The 22409-nt window shown below is 50.6% G+C and overlaps 1 protein-coding gene across 1 annotated transcript in view; it reads right to left on the bottom strand.

The window, feature by feature from the left end:
• The window catches only part of RELB (RELB proto-oncogene, NF-kB subunit), a 40123-nt gene extending 17720 nt beyond the window's left edge, over positions 1–22403 (bottom strand). The window contains 7 exon segments of the mRNA XM_014582994.2: positions 4–95; positions 2357–2514; positions 13945–14075; positions 14078–14197; positions 16002–16010; positions 21363–21410; positions 22307–22403. Coding sequence (XP_014438480.2) covers positions 4–95; positions 2357–2514; positions 13945–14075; positions 14078–14197; positions 16002–16010; positions 21363–21410; positions 22307–22361 — 613 coding nt within the window. The 5' untranslated portion in view covers positions 22362–22403.
• Between the last annotated feature and the right edge of the window lie 6 nt (positions 22404–22409).

Raw genomic sequence — 22409 nt, 5'->3', positions numbered from 1 at the left:
CACCATTGTAGGGGTCGATGCCCAGCTGAATCTTCCGTTCGATGGCAGCCTCGATCTCCTTCTTCCGTACACACTGGATGCCCAGGTTGTTAAAGCTGAGTGGGTTGGGGTGGGGGGATGAGAGGGGTCCTCATTAGTGTGGCCCTAAGTTGCAGGAGGCTACCAGGGCTGCACCGAGGCTTGCAGACTCTGGCTGAGACACCCCCGGCAGACCAGCATTAGGAAGGGTTGGGGGTTTGAATCTCAAGGATTCTTTTTTTTTAAGTCTCTCAAGGATTCTTAAGAACCTGGGGATAGGACCAGCAGGTGGCATGGTGGTTAGGGGCACTGGACTCCCATATGGCCGACTGTGGTTCAAGTCCCAGACCTGGTGGTTTGCTTTCTCACTTTCTTTCTCTCTCGCTCTGTCCTTCTCTGGTCAAATTTAAATAAATAAATAAATAAAGTTAAACAAAATAATTCTTAAAAAAAAAAAAAAGAACCTGGGGACATGTCTGTCCTGTCTTAACCACATGAAAACATTGGCCAGCTTCACTTATAGTAACAAAATTGCAGATTAAATACCAAAGTGGGGCCAGCAGGTGGTGTGGTTAAGGTTCTGGACTCCCACGTAGATGACAACAGTTGAGTCCCTGACCTGATGGCTTGCTTTCTCACTAAATAAATAATAAATATATAATAAATAATTATTGAAAAATAATTAATAAATAATATATATTTTTTAATGCCAATGAGGGCCCAGAAGGTGGCACAGTGGACCTGCATAGGCAGGCTCCAGGTTCAAATCCAGAAAGTTCCCTGTGCATACCGGGCTGGCAAACAGGTAGGTAGGTAGGTAAACAGGTACCAATCAGATGGCATTTGTTTTACGCACTCATCAAAACGGCGAAAATCACGATGTGGGAGCCAGCTGTGGCACAGCGGTAACACGGTGCTCTCCAAGGCTGACCCACACGAGCAGGTTCCTGACCCTCCTCCTGAGACCTCCCTGGGTTTGCCAGGCACGTACATGCCCATGATCCGGGCTGGCTGGGACCGGGGTGGGTCATGTACTGAGACCCTACTGGGGGTGCTGTCTCTGTCTCTCTTACTCATGGAAAAAATATAAGAAATTAAGGGGAAAACACAGTCACACTGTTTCCTAATACCCTGTGCTGGCGAGGCTGTGGAGAATCAGGCACTTGCGCCCACTGCTGGTGCAACTGCAAGCTGTCTAGCATGACTTATTCACCCATTCACTCCACAGAATATCTCCCGAGCGCGTACGATGCGCCAGGCACTGAGCTCCAGAGGGGATACAGCAGGGTACAAAGAGACAAAATCCCCATCCTCTAGGAGCTGACGTAAACTTATGAATGTATGGGTGTGGACTCAGCGATTCCATTCCTAAGAATTTATCCTGGAGAAGAAACGCACGTGAAGAAGTCAGGAACTGAATCAAACTCTGGCTCTGCCATGGACTGACTACCTGTGTTCCTGAGCCTCTCTGAGCCTCATCTCCTCCTCCACAAAATAAAATGTGGGTGAGGCCAGGGGGTGTGGTGGTTAAAGGTTCTGGACTCCCACATGGCCAGCTGTGGTTTGAGTCCTGCACCTGGCAGCTTGCTTTTTCACTCTCCCCACCCAAGTCTGTCCCTCTCTGGTCAAATTTAAATAAATAAAATAAAATAAAGTAATTCTTTAAACATAAATAAATAAAAATTATAAACTGTGGGGCTGGCAGGTGGCATGGGGGTTAAGACAGCTGGACTCCTACATGGCTGACCATGGTTTGAGTCCCAGACCAGGCAGCTTGCTTTTTCACTTTCCTTCTCTCTGTCTCTCTCTGGTCAATTTCAAAAATAAAATAATGACAATAAATAAAATTAAATAAAACAATTCTTTTAAAAAGAAAAAGATAAAATGCAGGTGTAGGGACCAGCAGTTGGCACAATGGCTATGTTGCTGGACTCCCATGTAGTCGACCATGGTTCGAGTCCCGGACCCGGTGGCTTAAACTCATGCCAGGCACATGTGCGTGCGTGCCCAAGATCCTAAGAGGAGAATGGAGGAGAAGGAATTGTGGTGTGGCATCCCCCCTGGGGAGTGAGTTTTTGCTTTCTGTCTCTCTAGCTTTCTGGCAAGCGCATGCGCTCTATAGCAAAAACCTCTCCCCCCCCAAAAAAAAAGAAACGTGGGTGCAGCTGGCTTCCAGATCTGGGTGAGGCCCCCGCTGCCCCCAGGCTGTGGTTTCCCTATCTGGGAGATGCAGTAGGAGAGTCTGACTAAGCTCCTCCCTGCCCTCATTTCACTAGGGATCTTCAACCTCCCAGAATCGTCATGACCGAGGGTGAGGAGTTGGGGATGGGCCAGGTACCTGTGCCGGGCACTGACGTGAGGCCGGAGCCGCACCCTGCAGACACCATCTGTGCAGTCTTTCCCCACGAGGCTGTGCGGGTGGACTCGGTGAGGCCAGTCCTTCCACACCAGGCACGCGGTCACCTCCACCTCCCGCAGCCCTCCGCAATCCCGGAGCTGCAGGAAGACAAGTGTTCTTTGGGGGATCCGTTACAGACACTCATACCCATCAAACCTTCTGGGTTATCTCCTGGGTACCCCCACAACACCAGAAGGGTGTTTGCTTAAGACCCCTCTGATAGCCTAAGCTGGAAGCTTCGAACTCATGGCCTGGGAGGGTCTCACAACACAGGCCCCTAGCACAGTGGTTAAGCACTGTGCTTTGGGAGCTGGATCCTACATGGTCAACCATGGTTTGAGTCCTGGCCCCATGGTGTGAAAGACCATGCTGGTCCTCCCTCTGCTTTAATCTTTACACAAAGGAAGCAACCTAAAGTAAAAAACTTAACTAATCAGTTATTTTCCTAGCGTTCTGTCCCCACCTTACAAAGAAATTAACTTTGAGGGACCAGCAGTTAGTGTAATGGCTATGTCGCTGGACTCCCACGTAGTCGACCGCAGTTCGCGTCCCGGACCCGGTGGCTTAAAACTCATGCCGGGCACGTGTGCGTGCATGCCCAAGATCCCGAGAGGAGAATGGAGGAGAAGGGATTGCAGCGTGGCCATCCCCCCTGGGGGGTGATTTCTCACTTTCTGTCTCTCTGTCTGTCTGGCAAGCGCACGCGCCCTATGGCAGAAACCTCTCCACAGAAAAAGAAACCAAAAACAAAACAAAAACAAAAACAAAAACAAAGAAATTAACTTTGAAATGACCAATCTGGTTTTTGTTCTTAGTTTCTACTTTCTTCAACCTCTTTCTGTCTGGAAAACCAAGCTCTTCTCTTCAGCTCATTAGAATACTCATTCTATCCTATGGAATTTAGTGTGACCCAATTGTAGAATTACAAATAAACCAAGATCTTTAAGTTGGGGGTCAGTAGGTGGTATAGTGGTTTGAGTGCTAGACTCCCACACAGCAGACTGCAGTTCAAATCCCAGACCTGGAGGCTTGCTTTCTCACTCCCTCCCACCCCCTCACTCTGGTGAGCACACATGCCCTATAATAAATTAGAAATAATAGTAATAATAAATCTTTAAAGAAGGATCAGCTCTGTAGCCTGGTGGTTAAGGCAGATGGATTCTATAAGGCCAACCGCGTGGTTCAAGTCCCAAAAGAGCTGCTTGAGAAACAAGCCAGGTGCACGTAGCATGACCATTTTCCTTAGGTAGTTCTCTCTCCTCTGTCTCTCCCTCCCTGTCTCTGGCAAACAAAAGATAGGCATTTCTCTTTGAATCAAAAGAGAACAAATACTGATCCAGGTGGTAGTTATACAATATATATGCAGGAAAATTTCACAGAACTGAAGCCAGCTGGTGGTCTGGTGGTTAAGGCATTGGATCCTGTGGAGCCAACTGCACAGTTCCAAGTCCCAGAACTGGTCACTTGAAAAACACATCGGGTACATGTGTGTGAGTGCCCCAAATCCCAAAAGAACAGACGAAAAGTAATGTCCATCCCTCCTGGGGTGTGCTTTTCACTTTCCCTCTCTCGCTCCATCTCTCTCTAGTAAGCGCATTTGCAAATTATATAATTTTTTTTCACTTATGATTTGATTAATTAGGAAGCAGTAGGTGGCATGGTGGTTAAGGCACTGGACTCCCCCACATGGCTGACCATGGTTTGAGTCCCAAGCCCAGTGGCTTGCTTTCTCACTTTCTCTCTCTCTCTCTCTCTCTGTCTCTCTCTGGTGAGCACACATGCCCTATAGCAAACTTAAAAAAAAAAAAAGAAGAAGAAACAAAAAATAAATAATAAATAATTAAAAAGATCTGATGAATTGTGATTCAATTTTTTAAAAACAGAGACTAAAGAGACATGACAAACAAATGGAACATATGTTCCTCGGTAAGATCCCAGAAGGGGAAGGAACAATTCTAAACCACCGTTTAGCTGGACAGTGAGCACAAATGAAATCCTCCAGCTTACAGGCCCGTGCAAGTGCCCACCCCCGGTGGGCTGGAGGACTGCAGGAAGGGCAGGGGATGCTGTGTGACCAGACCCCACGGAGCGTGCTCTTCTCCTCTCTCTTTCGTGTGCCTATGCACCCTATCCTATCGTAAATGAAGGGGGAAAAAGATATTTTTGGTACAATCGAGAAATAAAGTAAAATATGATATTAGGGAATTATTGAATTTTAAAGGAGTATTAATGGAATCACAGCTGCAGAGGAACTTATTCTTAGGAAATGCACACTGAAGTATTTAGAGGTGAAGTAATGTGGTATTTACAGTTTGTCTGCAAATGGTTCAGCAAAAAACAAAACCCATGTGTTGATCTGCGTATGTGTTTGAGCGTGTGGAGGAAGAACAAGAGGTGCAGCCAATTATGGTGAAACGCCAGCTGACAAACAGGTAAAAACACCCAGGTGTGAGACCAGCAGAGGGAGTAATGGTTATGTCACTGGACTCCCACAGAGTTGACCCTGGTTTGAGTTCTGGAGCCGGCAGCTTAAAACTCACGCCAGCGCATGTGCATGGGTGCCTAAACCCCCGAGAGAAAAATGGAAGAGGAGGGATGGTGGCATGGCCATCCGCCCCGGGGGGGTGATTTCTCACTTTCTATATCTGTCTCTCTGGTGGGCACATGCACCTTAGAGTAAAAAAAAATAAAATAAAATAAAATAAAATAAAAACTCAAAAAAAAAAAACTAAGCTAAACTAAAAAACCCCAGGTACTTATCATGTTGTTTTGAATGTTTCTGTAGGTTTAGAATTGTTTTGCCTTTTGCCTCATGGCGCCACTGAAAGCAAGATGGGTCAGCAGCAGCTCTGCAGGAGCTAGGGTGCTCCCCCCCAAACCCACACAGTCTGACCCAGAAGCACGGCCTCGGCATGTGCTTCTGTCGATACGGGAAGGACACAGGCTTCGTCGGGTTGGACTAAGTGATCTTCCTTTTTGTTTTTGAGAGGTTTTCGCTATAGGGCACATGCGCTCGCCAGACAGAGAGCGATAGAGAGACAGAAAGCGAGAAATTATCCCCCAGGAGGGATGGCCACACCGCAATCCCTTCTCCTCCATTCTCCTCTCGGGATCTTGGGCACGCACGCACACGCGCGCGACGTGAGTCTAAGCCACCGGGTCTGGGACTTGAACTGTGGCCAACTACATGGAAGTCCAGTGACAGCCATTACGCTAACTGCTGGTCCCCTAAGTGAGCTTCCTTGAATGAAGTATCCAAGATATCTACCCAATGAAAGAAACCATGCTGTTCTCTGAACATACAATAACTTTTTTTAGAGAGATTTTTGCCATAGGGCACTTTAGAAAGATTTTTTCCGTAGGACACGTGCGCTCGCCAGAAAGAGAGTCAGAAAGACAGAAAGTGAGAAATCACCCCCTTGGGGGATGGCCATGCCGCGATTGCTTTTTCCCTCATTTTTTCTCTCGGGATTATGGCCATGGATGCACATGTACCCGGCATGAATTTCAAGCTGCCGGGTCCAGGACTTGAATCGCAGTCGACCATGTGAGAATTCAGCAACATAACCATTATACCATCTACTGGTCCCACACAACAACATTTTTTAAAATTTGGGGTTTTTTTAAGGTTTATGCCATAGGGTGCATGCATTTGCTGAAATGAAACAGAAAGAGGGAAAGTGAAAAATCAACCCCAGGGAAGATGGCCAGGCTACAATCCCTTCTCCTCCACTCTTATCTTGGGATTTGGGGCACATAAGCACCTGGTGTGATTTTTTTTTTCAATTTTATTTGTTCATTCATTTATTTTAATTTGACCAGAGAGAGGGTGAGAAAGCAAGTCACCAGGTCCGGGACTCAAACCGTGGTCAGGTATGTGGAAGTGTCTACCACAGTAACCATCACACCGCCTGCTGGTCCCCTCATGCTGTGATTTTTTTTTTTTTAATAACTATTTATTTTATTTTTATTTATTCATTCATTGATTTTTTAATTTGACCAGAGAGAGGGTGAGAAAGCAAGTCACCAGGTCCGGGACTCAAACCGTGGTCAGGTATGTGGAAGTGTCTACCACAGTAACCATCACACCGCCTGCTGGTCCCCTCATGCTGTGATTTTTTTTTTTTTAATAACTATTTATTTTATTTTTATTTATTCATTCATTGATTTTTTAATTTGACCAGAGAGAGGGTGAGAAAGCAAGTCACCAGGTCCGGGACTCAAACCGTGGTCAGGTATGTGGAAGTGTCTACCACAGTAACCATCACACCGCCTGCTGGTCCCCTCATGCTGTGATTTTTTTTTTTTTAATAACTATTTATTTTATTTTTATTTATTCATTCATTGATTTTTTAATTTGACCAGAGATGGACAGAGAGTATCAAATTTTCCCTCAGTTACATAAAAATATTCACACAGAAAAAAATTGTGGCCATAATTCATCAAAATGTATAGATTAAATACATGCAATTAAAAAAAAAAAAGCTGGAATAGAGATTTAAAACGCTTTTTTCAAACTAGAAAGTTGAGAAAATTTAGCCGTCATTTAAAAATTATGAGGTAGGGGGACCAGCAGTTGGCATAATGGCTATGTTGCTGGACTCCCATGTAGTCGACCGTGGTTTGAGTCCTGAAGCCGGTGGCTTAAACTCAAGCCAGGCGCGAGTGCGTGCGTGCCCAAGATCCCAAGAGGAGAATGGAGGAGAAGGGATTGTGGCGTGGCCATCCCCCTTGGGGGGTGATTTCTCGCTTTCTGTCTCTCTGTCTCTCTCTTTCTGACAAGCACACGTGCCCTATAGCAAAAACCTCTCAAAAAAATTAAAAATAAAAAATAAATTATGAGGGGGGACCAGCAGGTGGCATGGTGGTTAAGGCGCTGGACACGCCCACATGGCCGACCACGGTTCAAATCCCAGACCTGGCGGCTTACTTTCTCACTCTCTCTCTCTGTGTCTTTCTCTGTTCAAATTAAAAAATGAATGAATGAATATAATTAAATAAGTAATTATTTTAAAAATTAAAAAATTAAAAAAGTATGAGATAGGGACCAGCAGGTGGTGTGGTGGTTAAGGTGCTGGACACTCCAACGTGACTGACCATGGTTCGAGTACTGGACCTGGTGGCTTCTTTTCTCAACTTTCTGTTTCTCTCTCTCTCTGATCAAATTTTTAAAATAATAATAAATGAATAAATAAATAAATAAAATAAAATAATGCATTTAAAAAACTATAAGTATTGTGGCTAGCAGGTGGCATGGTAGTTAAGGTGCTGGACTCCCATGTGCCTGACTGCAGTTCAAGGTCTAGACCTGACAACTTACTTTCTCAGTTTCCTTTTTTCTCTCTGTGTCTCTCTGGTCAAATTTAAAATAAATAATTCTATTGAAAAAATTATTAGGTATCACATTATGTCAGATTTCCAGATTCTCTTTAAAAAGAAAACAAGGGGAACCAGCAGTTAGCGTAATGGCTGTCGCTGGATTCCCACGTAGTCGACCGTGGTTCGCGTCCCAGACCCGGTGGCTTAAAACTCACACCGGGCGCGTGTGCGTGCGTGCCCAAGATCCCTAGAGGAGAATGGAGGAGAAGGGATTGCGGAGTGACCATCCCCTCTGGGGGGTGATTTCTCGCTTTCTGTCTCTATGTCTCTCTCTGTCTGTCTGGCGAGCGCACGCACCCTATAGTGAAAAAACCTCTCCAAAAAAAGAAAAGAAAACAAAACAAAACATGGCTGACCACAGTTCAAGTACTGGACCTGGTGACTTAAAAATCACACCAGTGCATTTGTGTGCATGCCAATGATCCCAGGAAGACAGAGGAAGAAGGGATTGCAGCATGGCCATCCCCCCTGGGGGATGATTTCTCACTTTCCCTCTCACTATCTCTGTCTCTGCCTCTCTCCAGAGAGCACATATACCCTTATGGCCAAAATCTCTAAAACAAACAATTGAAAAAGGGTAAGTTATGGGAACCAGCAGTTAGCGTAATGGCTATGTTGCTGGACTCCCATGTAGTCGACAGCGGTTTGAATCCCAGACCCGGTGGCTTAAACTCACGCCGGGCACGTGTGCGTGCGTGCCCAAGATCCCGAGAGGAGAAAGGAGGAGAAGGGGTTGCGGCGTGGCCATCCCCCCTGGGGGGAGACTTCTCGCTTTCCGTCTCTCTGTCTTTCTGGTGAGCACACGTGCCCTATAGCAAAAACCCCTCCAAAAAAAGAAAAAAAAAAAGGGTAAGTTATGGCGACTAGGGCCATAATCCTTGCTCAGCACCCTAGATGACGATGGGTACAAACCAGCTCGACAGGGCCAGACCCACTTCACCACTGGTTTTCATGGGTCACTGGGCCCTGCTGGCAAAGCTTGCTCTGAACTTCTACAGCCTGTCCCTAACATCTAACACTCCCAAATCTCAGCGGGGTGTGCTGCCCTCTAGGGGCCACATGGGACATTGGGGGAGACTGATGCTATGCTGGGACCCAGGGCATGTAGGAGACAGGAACTGTTCCATGTCCTTCCAGCTTTCCAAACACCCCACTGGACATTGATGTCAGTAACGACCCTGTTTAAAATGACCAAAGCCCGGACCCTAAGTCCATTTTACGTGAACAGTATTTTTCCCATAACTGTCTTTCTTTTTCATGTGCCAAAGGGCATATGTGCTCACTAGAGAGAGGAGGAGAAGGCACACCCTTCCACATAGGGCACGGTCACATCCTAATCCCTTCTCCACTTATCCATTCTGTCGGGATCTGGGGGCTTGCACAGGTACTAGGCATATTTCCAAGACACTGAGGCCAAGACTGGAACTGCGAGGTAAGCCGTGCAGGACCCAGCTCCCTCAACCACTAGGCCATCAGCCAAGCCCTTTTTTTTTTTTCTTTCCTAATTGCCACTGGTTGTAAGCACTGTTAAGAGGGAGGGAGGGAGACAGAGAGGGAGAAAGCACCCCCAATACGGTGTGATTACACTACAATCTCTCCTCCTCTATTTTCCATCCCGGTGAGATTTGGGGCCTGTACACACAATCTGCTTTTCAAGCTTCCAGAGCTGGGATTCGAACTGCACATGGCCACATGGGATCCGATTCCCTTAACCACCAGGCTGCAATGCCCTTTTCCATAATTTAAGTATCCCCAAATTTGTAAGGACTTCTTAAAGAAAAGACTGGATTATGTTTAAACTGAGAGTTGTTTGCCACTTTGGAAAATCTCTCGCTGATGGCAACCCTGCATGTAAGGCGCTTAAGTCGTGGAGTCCACGTGGCTGGTGATTCCGTGGCACGGCATTAACGATGAGTCTCTGTATGGCCACAGACAGCTGCCAGCTTTGCTGCGTGCTGTGGGGTTATACTCAAGCGCTCCCAGGTGGAAATCGATGTCCTTACACGTGCCGCGTGACTTTCTTGTACTACAACGCGAGCATTACAGAGTGCAGGCGTGACTATGCAGGTGTAGGCCACGCTGTCTACACATTTCACCAAGCCAGACAGGGTGAAGGCTCTTCATGTAACCAGTTCCCCACTGTAATATGAGGAGATTTAAAGAGCTCAGAGCTGACGGTCTCAGGACTGTCGAGCACTCCAGGGCTGAGCGCTCTTCGTCTTGACGTGTCACGTGAGAACATAGGAAAGACAGCTGGTCTTGGGGGACATCGGCCTGACCTCAAATCCGGACTCTACCAGCCCTCTGCAGGATGCTCTTACCATCCTCACCTGTAAAATGGCTATCAGTAGCATGCTTAGACCTGACCCTTAGTAAATAATGGTTGGGCTAGCCAGTGGCATGGTGACTACGGCAGTTAGATCCCACATGGACGACTGCGTGGTTCAAGTCCCAGATCCGGCAGCTTGAAAAACACACTGGGCACATGTGCGTGTGTGCCCAAAATCTAAGAGCTGAATGGAGGAGAAGGGATTGCAGTGTGGCCATACCTCCTGGGGGATGCTTTCTCACTCTCCCTGTCTGTCTGTCTGTCCCTGGGTAAGTACACGTGACCTGTAGCAAAAAAAAAAAAAAGTAAAATCATTCTTTTAACCAAATGTCCCCTGACCACAGGCTGCTTTTGCCACAATTTCTGAAGCCGAGTCAGGTAACAAAAACTAGTGCTACAACCACCTTGCCGCAGGGAAGGGCGTGCGCTCGCCAGAGCTGGCACTGCCCCCTGGGATCTCTCTGGGTCCACAGGGTTATGAGGAGCAGAAGCTTCATCCCTGTTTTACAAATGAGGAAACTGAGGCCAAGAGAAGCAATGGGCCAGCCCCAATTCACATAGTTGGTAGATGACAGAGCCAGGACTCACATACAAGACTTTCGCCCTGAAATCCAAACTTGGGCCCACTATGTTGGCTGCTCCCTGCAAGATGGGGGAGGATGGATGGGTGCCCCGCTAACCACTCAAATACCACCCAAAGAGGACAAAGCCCAGTGAGAGAGAGGGATGCGGAACTAGGGGAGAGCTCAGATCTGGGGCAGGTGTCAGGGACGGTATCCCCGGGGGGGCTAAGGCCTCACAGGTGAGGACGAAGTGACCTGATGCAGGAGAAAAGTCCTCCAGCAGGAGGAACAGCATGGACAAAGGCCAGTGGCTGGCGGGCAGCAAGTGAGGAAGGGCCAGGGAAAAAGCGGCAGCAGGAGCCAGACGGTGAGAGGCCCTGGAGGCCCAGGGAGGAGCGTGGTTCCCCAGAGAACACTGGGAAACTCGGGAAGGGTTCTGAGCAGGGCAGAGGAGTGGGCTGTAACTGAACAGGACACCTCTCTGGCTCTTTGTTGAAATGAATGTGGAAGAGACCAGAAAAAAGGTGGAGGCCAGGGAGGATCCGGGACCAGGACCTGGGCTTAGTGGAATGACTAGTACGCAACGCACGTGCGATAATGACTTCATAAACACCCAGAAGCTCGGGAAGGCTCCACACTGGCAAGTGCAGGGAAGCGGGCCTCCTAGACCACCGGGAGGAACAGCCGTGGCTACCGCCCTGTGAGTGCCACCTGGTCATCTCCAGCAAATTCCCTTTGACTGGCAATTCCACTTCCAGAAGTCATTTGAGGGATAGATATGAAAAGAACAATACACAAACTAGCCATTCTCTACAGCCTTGCTTGTAATAGTAGAAGATGGGAAACTACCTAAGTGCCCACTAACAGGAAATCTGTGCAATAAACGATCCCATATCCACACAGTAGAGAGAATCAGGCAGCTCTAGACTGCTGATGTGAGCTGAACTCCAGACACATCCTTCTTTTTAAGTTTATTTATTTTCTCCGTGAGCAAGAAGACAGAGCGACAGCAGCCCCAATAAGGTCTTTTTTTTTTTTTTTTTTTTTTTAAACTTGGCTAGAGGGTGTGTGTGCTCTCTGGATACAGAGGGAGAGAGGGAAAGTGAGAAAGCACCCCCAAAGGGGATGGTCATGCCGTACTCCCTTCTCCATCTCACCCTTCTTTTTGGATTTTGGGCATGCATGCACATATGCTTGGCATGTTTTTCAAGTCACCGGGTCCTGGACTCAGACGGCATAGTTGGCCATGTGGGATCCAGTTTCCTCAACCACCATGCCATCCACTGGCCCCCAACCGGGTCTTGACACTGCAATCCACCCCCAGCCTTGGCCAGCTCTGGATCATGGGACAACACAAGTGCCCAACATACTGAGGGAGGCCTCAGGACACAGCTGCACCACCACCTGGCCCCGTGAGATATATTCTGAAGTTAGAAAAAGCAGAGCAGAGGGCCAGCTTCGTAGCCTAGTCGTTAAGGTAGTTGGACTCCACGTGCCCAACTATGGTTCGTGTCCTGGACCCGACGGCTTAAAAATATGTGCGGGGTGCTGGCAGTCAATCCTACCTGACTGACTACAGTTTGAATCCCGGACCTGCTGGCCTGCTTTCTCACTTTCTCTCTCTTTCTCTGGTCAAATTAAACAGTAACAACAATAATAATAATGAATAAAATTGAATTAAATAAGTCTTTAAAAATATATACTGGGGTTGGGACCAGCAGAGAGCATAAGGGCTACATTGCTGGACCCATGTAGTCAATCGCAGTTCAAGTCCCAGACCCAATGGCTTAAATTCACACCAGGTGCATGTGCGTGCATGCGTGCCCAAGATCCCAAGAGGAGAATGGAGGAGAAGGGATTGCGGCATGGCCATCCCCCCTGGGGGGTGATTTTTCATTTTCTGTCTCTCTCTGTCTTTCTGGCGAGCACAGGCACCCTATGGCAAAAATCTCTCTCAAAAAAAAAAAAAATACATATATATATATTAGGGAGTGTGCGTGCGTGCCCAAAATCCTGACAGGATGGAGAAAAAGAAACTGCACTGTGACCCCACCCCCATACACACACTGAAGGGTGCTTTCTCCCTTTAAAGTCTTACCTCTGCCCTCCCCTAAAAGTAATCACCTTTATTTGTTTTGGTTTTTCCTTCCAGAAGTTTTTTATTTTTTGGAGAGATTTTTGCTATAGGGCACGCGCGATTGCCAGAAAGACAGAAAGCGAGAAATCACCCTCCAGGGGGGATGGCCACGCTGCAATCCCTCCTCCTCCATTTACCTCTCTGGACCCTGGGCACACATGCACATGCACCCAGCATGAGTTTCAAGCCACCAGCTCTGGGACTCGAACCACAGTCGACTCTGTGGGAGTCTAACACCTTAACCCCTACGTCACCTGCTGGCTCCCCGAAGTTTCCAGCTCTTGGCTACACAAACGACACTGTGTGGGATGACCCAGTACATCCCTCTTCCCAGACACAGGCAGAGCTACTCAATGAAGTCCTAGAAGAGGGATGGCCGGGTCTTGGAGTAACAATACCATAACCCGAGTAATACCAGCAGCCCACCTCTACTGGGCACCAACAGTGCAAGAGGCCCTGGCCTGCATAAGTCACTCATTTCATCTTCCCTGCAACCCCATGAGGTTGGTTACTAGTATTAGCCCGCTTTGTGGAGAAGGAAACTGAAGCACAGAGCGAGCGAGTAACCAGCCCAATGCTGCACAGCTAGTAAATGGCAGAAGTGGGATTCCAGTCAGCTACTCTGGATTTAAGGGTTCGCTTGTGAACCTGGAGGGTACACTGCCTTTATAGGCACTTTTTTAAAAATTGCTGCAGGGCACAAGTACTCATCAGAGAGCGAAAGCACCTCCCAGTGGGGGTAGCCACGCCACAGTCCCTTCTCCTCCATCTCTCCACCCTGTCGGGTTTGGAGCACGTGCACCTCTCCCCAGGTGTTTTAAGCTACTGGGACCAGGATTCCAACCCCAGTGGGCCACGTGGGACCGCCCCCTTAAGCACTAGACTACTGGTGGGTAGCCATTGTATTCATAAACATCGCCCAACTGCGGAGTACAAGGTTTGTCTTCCAATGCTCTTTTCAGCCTTTTGGACTGGCGCCAGGTGAGAGCATGACCTGGTTCAACAACAGCAAGCACAATAATAATACCCGGCACGGAATACACGAACTCGCGTGTGCACATGCATCCCGGGAGCGGGTTCAACCCGGAGCCCCTCCCTCCCGCGACGGCGCGGGGCCCACCTCGATGGCGGGCAGCGTCTTGCTGGCCTCGGTGCTGCTCTCGCCCAGGATGCTGCCGGCAGAGCGGCCCTCGCACTTGTAGCGGAAGCGCATGCCGCGCTGCTTGGGCTGCTCGGTGATGACCAGGTGCCCAGGGTGACGGTGCTCAGGGAGGCCGTCCCGCGAGGCACCAGGCGTGGCAGCCCCTCGCCCGGGCCCGCCTGCGCGCCCTCCAGTCCGAAGCCGTTCTCCTTGATGTACTCGTCGATGATCTCTGCGGGAGAGGCCAGCCCTTCAGGAGAGAAGGCTGAAGACTGACATTGCCCATCTTACACAGTGCCCCAGAGAAGGGAGGAAAGAAAGGAGGACGGTGAAAGAAGAAAGCGAAAGAAGTGAGGAAGGGCCACTACAGGGACCAGCAGTTGCCTATGTCGCTGGACTCCCATGTAATCAACGGAGGTTCGAGTCCCAGACCCGGCGGTTTAAAACTCGGTTTAAAACTCACACCGGGAGCGTGTGCATGTGTGCCCAAGATCCCAAGAGGAGAATGGAGAAGGGACTGCGGCGTGGCCATCCCCTCTGGGGCTGATTTCTCACTTTCTGTCTTTCTGTTTCTCTGTCTCTATCTTTCTGACAAGCACGTGTGCCCTATAGCAAAAAACCTCTCGCCACCCAAAAAAAAGGAAAAGAAAAGAAGACAGGGACAGTAGAGCAAAAGCTAACCACACACGCAGTGAGAGAAAGTGGAGAACGCGGTGCCGTCTGCGATCTGATTACCACGCACGACACGTGTGTGCTGTGGAAATCCATTCTGTACCCACAAGATGTAAAGCAAGTAAATGTAGTAAGATGACAAAATAGGGGGAAAGGCTTGATTACCCCCCTCCCGGGGCTGTGCCACCCACCTTCTCCATCCCATTTGCTTCCTCACAGCTTATTTGGTGCAGGTGCTGGCACGGGGGTCTCCACTTCGAACACCACGAGGGCCCTTCCCTGGTTCCTGCGAACAGCTCCAGCCTCCCCCGGCTTCTCCTCCTCAACCCCACACATCCATTTCCTTCCCTAACCACTCCTGAACCCGCCCACGCTGTCCCTTCTTACTGGGAGCAAAGTAAGGGGCACCTCCATCCCGCCCGCTTCAGAGTAACCAGAATGGCGTCTCCACCCAGCCGGCAGGTCTCCAACTGCAGCGCCACGAGCCACCCACGCTCAAGTCGGACGGCTTTTCTCATTGCTCTTACCTCTGCTATGCCCAACCTACGACGTTCCTGACCTCCCTGCCTCTGCTTCAAAATACATTCACCTTCCACTTCTCCCCACCCCCACTGCCACCACCCTGGTCCCCCTCCATCAGCTCCTCCCTGGGCCACTGCAGCTGCCAGCTCGCTGCTCCATTCCCACCCCTGTCCTGTGTCCTATATGCTGCCAGAGGCATTTTATGTTTGAACCTGTCCCTCTGCTCAAAGCTTCCCATGGCTCCCATCTCCCCGGGAACATCCTTCCCACATCCGGCCTTCCCAATCTCTATTCATGTCAGAAAAACAAAAACCAGACCCCACACCTTTAGCCTGGTATGGACCTCGGGGGGGGGAGTGGCCCCTGCTGTGCTTCCTGCTGCCCCTTTTCTGTTTCTTGCACTCATTCAGCCTGGCCCTCTTCGGGCCCTGCACTGGCTGGCTCCTTCTCATCCTTCCGGTCGCCTCGTCAGAAAGGCACAGTCTAAGGTGTCTCCCGGCTGGCCCTCTCTCCCTCTTCCTGTCAATGGCCTTCTAAGTCACCTTGTTCGTGTGTTCACCTTCCCCGAACCCCCGGCTTCAGCAGGGCAGAGGCTTTGTGTCGTTCGAGGCTGACACCCCGTGCCTAGAGCAGCGCCTGGTACTCGCCGACTCGCTGTGAGCGAGCGATGGCAGTCGTAGGAGCGACCCACAGCGACATGCTCAGCCTTTCCCGAGTGCCAGCTGCTGCTGTACTTGGGGACATGGCTTTCTTGACACCTCACGGAACAAGGAAGGCCGAGCCCCCCACCCCAAGCACTTGGCCCCTTGAGCCTCCCCACATACCTGCCTCGGGATACTCACCCAGTTCATCTGTGGGAGGAAGAGAGAGAGAAAGGTGAGGTCTGGACGGTGGTCTAGACCTTTCATCTTTTAAGACGCTCCTGGAATGCTGCCCCTTCTCCCATCCCGGGAAACCCTAGGCTCTGAGCTCCATCTCCCATCCTCCCCCTCAGGGCTGCCCACCCTTCAGGCCCTAGTGCTGGGGCTCCAGCATCAGAATATCCTCCAGCCGAGCCCGATGCTTCTCAGAACACTGAGCTCGGGATGCTGAACACGTGGGAGTCCACGGAGAAGCAAAGGGTCTCATCCCCAGGGAACATGGACGCCCACGATTCTGAACAAGTGGGGCTGTTCCCTCCCTCAGTCCACGCAAAGACGCCTGAGGGGGGTGGCCAGTGTTCAGAGGTTCAAGGAGGCTATCTAAATCCAGGCAGCCGCCTGTCTGCATCCCGGCCCGTCCCTCACCCGAAACCCTGGACCCGCCCTGCTTCCCCAGGGAAGAGTGGCAGTGATGCTGGGCCCTCAGGGAAACCCCTTTCCCTCCCATCCCAGCCCCAAGGAAAGCTCAGCCCTGCAAGGGGCTGCAGAGAAACTGAAACCAACCTCGGGCCATTCCAGACAGGACTAGGGGAAGTTCAGAGGGAGAACGGAAGGCTCGGGCTCACACAGGAGGGAGGGCTGGTTGGTGCCAGGTGCCCCACCCAAGGTGGCACACACTGTGACAGGGACCTGACCTGCTCCCGGAGCTGTCCTCTGCTCTCAGGGAGTGCCTCCAGGCAGCCAGACTTTGGCCCTCGGGAGGCAGTTTTCCTGCACTGCTTTATCTCATGCTATGAAGTCAGTGGGGTGCCAAGGTCCCCTCTTGGCACATGGGGATATTGAGGTTGGGAGAGGAAGGGGCACGTTCCAGGTCAGTGGCACGCCCAACCTCAAGTCATTTCCACTTGAGCACTTGTGCTGGATGAACCTGGGGGCCAGACAACTTAGACTCTGGGCCCCTCAGAAGCTCGCAGGCTGCAGGGGGAGACTGGGTCCTGGGCGGCCCTGGCTGGAGCTTCGGATAGGCTGTCTCAGCCCAAGTCCTTGCTCGGCTACTTGCTCAGCACGCGGCCTCAAGTCCATTACCTCGCCTCTTTGTGCCTTGGTTTCCCCAGCTGTAAAATGGGCACAGTAATCATCCTACCTCATTGGGCTCAAACAATTTTTTTAACATTTATTTATTTATTTGTTGTGATTTTTGGGGTCATTGGGTCTGGGACTTGAACCGTAGTCAGCATGTAGGAGTCCAGCACCTTAACCACCACACCACCCACTGGCCCCTGGCTTAAATAATTAAAAAAAAATGAGGGCCGACAGATGGTATAGTGGCTAAGGTGCTGGACTCCTACACGGCCAACCATGGTTCGAGTCCTCAACCTGATGGCTTACTTTCTCAGTCTCTCTCTTTCTCTCTGTCTTTCCCTGTTCAAATAAATAAAAGTAAATAAAACAAAAAATTCTTTTAAAAATGAAGTAATAGAGGGCCAGCCATGTGGTCTAGCAGTTAAGGGAGCCCAATCCCACGTAGAGGACTGTGCAGCTTGCATCCTGTCCCCGGCGGCCCGGGAAACACTGGATGCGTGAGCGTACATGCCCAAAGTCCCGATTGGGTGGAGAAATGGGAGGACGAGGAGCTGCAGCATGACCATGCCCCAGTGGGGTGCTTCCTCCCTTCCCTTCTCCCTCTCTCTCTCTGGCAAGTACGCATGCCCTCTGGAAATCAATCAGTCACATACGGGAAGTATTTGGAACTCCGTATAGCAGGTCCTCCCAAAGGCTGGCTGCTATTTGACAAGGGATTGGAAGCCACTATTTTATAGACGTCCTTCCTCTCTCTAGGCCTGGTTTGTCTTTAAAATGGGGAAGTTGCAAGGCCTGGTTTCAGCGCATAGTGTGCAGTCACAGAGCTGGCTGTGTCACCCACTGTCTGTGTGGCCTTGGGCAGGTCGCTTAACTTCTCTGAGCCTCCTCTAGTACATGTGGTCTGAGCTTGTACCTCAGGGGTTAACATGACGATTGAGGATCATACAGGTCAAGTGCTTAGCATAGGCGCTAACTGCTCTTTACCCTCCTAAGGCTTAGCTAATATTATTGTCCAGAGTCCTCTTTCGGCAGGAAGTGTTGGGAGCTTCTTTTTCTTTGGTCAAGGCATTGCTCCAACAACAGGTGTCCCTGCCCCGACTTCCCATGTAGATGTGCCACCGTCCAAGGGCAGTCAGGATGGGTCACCTGGGAGCAGATGTGAGAGCAGAAAACCAGCTCTGCATCGCGGCCTCAGTGCTTCTGCACAGGCTAGGCTAGTCTGTCTGAATGTGCCTCTCCAGATTCTTTTATTTATTGATATTTTTTGTAAGAGAGATTTCTGCTATAGGGCACATGCACTCACCGGAAAGAGTCAGGGAGGCAGAAAGTGAGAAATCATCCCCCAGCGGGGAAGCCACACCACAATACCTTCTCCTCCTTGAGCACGCACACACGCACACACACACACACACACATACGCTTGGCATGAGTTTCAACCCACTGGGTCGGGGCTTCAAACCACAGCCGACAGTGTGAGTCCGGCAACGTAACAATTACACCATCTGCTGGTCCCTCTTCTCCGGATTCTTTGCATGGCTCCCTTCTCCTCCTCTCAGTTCCTGATCTAAGTTACCTTCTCTGGGGACCAGTAGATGCTGTAATGGCCATGTTGCTGGACTCCCATGTAGTCGACTGCAGTTCGAGTCCCAGACCCAGTGGCTTAAACTCATGCCGGGCGCATGTGCGTGCATGCCCAAGATCCTGAGAGCTGCGTGGCCATACCCCCTAGGGGATGATTTCTCTCTGTCTCTCCCTGTCTGTCTGGCGAGCGCACATACCCTATAGCAAAAACCTCTCCAAAAAAATACAAAAAACAAAGTCACCTTCTCTGCCCAATTTATCAAAGATAGGCCCTAGCCCCCCACTCCTGTCAAACTTAGGTCTCTTTATGTTTTTAATTTCCTGGCATCAGATTAGGATTTGACATGACCTTCTTCTTCTTTTTTTTTTAATCTCAACTTTATTTATTTATTTAAATTTGACCTGAGAAGGACAGAGTGAGAGAGAGGGAAAGTGAGAAAGCAAGCTGCCAGGTCCAGGACTCAAACCACGGTCAGCCATGTGAGAGTCCATTGCTCTTAACCACCACACCACCTGCCAGCTCCTGACTTCACCTCCTGTGACAGGGCTTCATACCTGTCTCCTCCTACAGACTGTGAGCTCAGAAGAGTAGGAAACATGTCTGCCCTCTCCTCCTCACAGCCCCAGGGCCCAGGTGTATCTGGCCCAACATCTCCCATTCTCACTAGTTCCCCTATCTGCACCCTGCTATTAAATACCACTGACCTTGAGATTTTTTTCATGGCTCTTATTACAGTTTATAATTGTACCTTTAATTTACTGTTTACATGACTGGCTTCCCAGCAAGGTAGGGAACTCTAGGAGGTCACTGTCACTGCTATGTCCCCAGCACTGCCCAGGGACAGGTAAGGAACAGGCACACGTGGTAACTATTTATTGGATGGCCGATGTCGGAAATTACTTTCCAGGCTAGCCCTGTGGTCTACGGGCTAAGAGGGCCAGATCCCACATGGAAGACTGTGTAGTTTGGAGTCTCAGTCCCAGTGGCTTGAAGATCATGCCAGGGATGTGTGAGTGTGTGCCCAAAATCCCAAAGGAGAGAGAGATGGAGGAGAAGGTTTTGTAGCACGATTATGGGGGGTACTTTCTTCCTTTCCTGCCCCCGTCTCTCTTTGGCATAACAAGTAATAATTATTTTTTAAAGAATTATTTTATTATTGGGACCAGCAGTTAGCATAATGGCTATGTTGCTGGACTCCCATGTAGTCGACCGTGGTTCACGTCCCGGACCTGGTGGCTTAAACTCACGCCGGGAGCATGTGCGTGTGTGCCCAAGATCCCAAGAGGAGAATGGAGGAGAAGGGATTGTGGCGTGGCCATCCCTCCTGGAGGGTGATTTCTCGCTTTCTGTCTCTCTGTCTGTCTGGCGAGTGCACATGCCCTATAGTCGATCGCGGTTCAAGTCTTGAACCCGGTGGCTTAAACTCACGCTGGGCGCGTGTGTGTGTGTGCCCAAGATCCCCAGAGAAGAGTGGAGGAGAAGGGATTATGGCGTGACCATCCCCCCTGGGGAGTGATTTCTTGCTTTCTGTCTGTCTCTGTCTGTCTGTCTGGCGAGCGCACGCACCCTATAGCAAAATACAAACAAACAAACAAACAAAAAAACTCTCCAAACAAACAAAAATTATAAGACAGAGGGTGTTGTGATTTGGCCAAGATTCAGCAGACCCTTGGGCAGAGCTGAATTTTGGATGCAGGTCGAGGGAGCTTACACACCAGGAGTTCTCAATGTATCTTGGGAACTTCCTATACATGGAAATCCCCAGGGCCCAACCCAAATCTACTCAATCAGGATCCCTAGGGGTGGGGCCCAACAATCTTTCACCTACCCCCTGGGTGATGATGATGCACCTAGTTTAAGAACCACTGTTCTAGACTGCCTGATAATAATGATAATGATGCTGGGACCAGCAGTTGGAGTAATGGCTATGTCGTTGGGACTCCCATGTAGTCAACTGCAGTTTGAGTCCTGGACCCGGCGCCTTAAACTCACGCCGGGTGCATGTGTGTGCGTGCCCAAGATCCCAAGAGGAGAATGGAGGAGAAGGGACTGCAGCGTGGCCGTCCCCCCCAGGGGTGACTTCTCGCTTTCTGTCTGTCTCTCTCTGTCTTTCTGGCCAGTGCACGCTCCCTATAGCAAATTCATTTTAATGAAAAAAAAAAGATAATGATGCTGATGCCACTAATTGAGCCTTTCCTATGTGTCAGACACTGTTCTGCAAGTTTACTTGTATCCACTCATTGAATGCTCTCAATCCCCCCAAAAGGGAGGCACTTATAGTATGCCCATTTTACAGATGAGGAAAACTGAGGTCCACGTGGGGGAAGTGGTTACAGACATTCACAGTGAGGGGTGGAGGCACTAGCTGTCCACTCTAACTCCAAAGCCCAGGATGGCAGGCGTCATCCTCTGCTGTACCGTGGGGAATCTTTAAAGAGGGTCCTTGGGAAGCAGAACTAGATGACCAGTTTTACCTGTCAAGTTCCTAGCCACCAGGAAGGTAGGGACCTAGGGGGCTTATCTCAACAGGCAGGAAGTGACACAGCCCACTAGCAGAAAGCTGAGATGGACTCCAGCGACCCCTCCACACACGCAGGCATGCCCACTGCCATGTCCACAGGGACCCCTCCCCCATCCCGTCCTGTGCAGATAGGCAAGGTCAATGGAGGGATTCTCACCCGTGGTCCTGGAAACGGTGAGCGAGAGCGAAGAGAGGTCAGCAGACCCTGCAGAGGAGGAGGCACATCTTAGGAGGTGACGGAGGGCAGCAAGAGGACCCGAGGCTGAACCGAGCCCCACCCGTTCCTCTCCTAGCTCTGCCCCTTTGGACCAGGCCCGTCCCCCTTGTAGACACAGGGTCTGGCCATGCTTCTTTGCCTAACTCATGGACAAGCCCTGGCCTTTAGTTTCCGTCACTCACTCCGCCCTTCATCATGTTGAGGGCCTGCTCTTTCTCATTAGGGAGGGCATGGAGGACCCCTTCTTGTCCTCCGTTAAGATCCCACCCCATTCCTTTCTCAGGGTCGGACCTCACCCCTCGACTTTCGGTCCAGCCAGCCCAGTTCTCCCTAGTGAGACAAGCTCCACCCCCTCCTCACTCATGCCCCGCCCTTCTTGTTTCAAAACAGGCCCTTCCTCTTCTCTCAGCCAGCTAGGCCCCGCCCCCTCGCCCTTCCGAGTCGGGCGCAGCTTCCTTCTTTGGCGAGGCCACGCCTTCCCGTGACGTCACGGTACGACTCCGCCCCCGCAGGTCGGGCCCCTTCTTTCCTCCTTTGGAGTCCGACGCGGGTCCTGCAGTTCAAGAGCTGCTCCCGCTCCTCCTTCCGAGTCAGGCCCCGCCCCTTCTCCCTGGCGAAGTCGGACCACGCCCCCTTCTTTGCCTCAGGGTCAGGCCCCGCCCCCTTCTCACTCTCCCGTGGGACGCCTCGCGTGCATCTTGGGCTGGACCCCCTCAGTATTCTCTGCCTCCTTCCTTCCGTCTAATACAGTGTCCCCGGAACCCTCACACTCTCCCCGAGAAACCCCAACGCTCTTGTTGGGACCTCCAGACTACTCCAGGACCCCAGAACCCTCGCATCTCCAGCCCCACCAGACTTCTCTTCTGAACCCCGACTTCGCTTACCCAAGGCCCCCAGCTCCGGCGCAGCGGGAGGTCTAGCGACGCGGCGACTCGGCATGGCCCAGCCAGTGGGGACAGACGGCCCGGAGGCCGGCTCAGACCAAAG

The sequence above is a fragment of the Tupaia chinensis genome, unplaced genomic scaffold (assembly GCF_000334495.1).
Source record: "Tupaia chinensis unplaced genomic scaffold, TupChi_1.0 Scaffold000067_1, whole genome shotgun sequence".
Taxonomy (NCBI): domain Eukaryota; kingdom Metazoa; phylum Chordata; class Mammalia; order Scandentia; family Tupaiidae; genus Tupaia; species Tupaia belangeri.
This window is presented reverse-complemented; position numbering and strand designations above follow the sequence as displayed.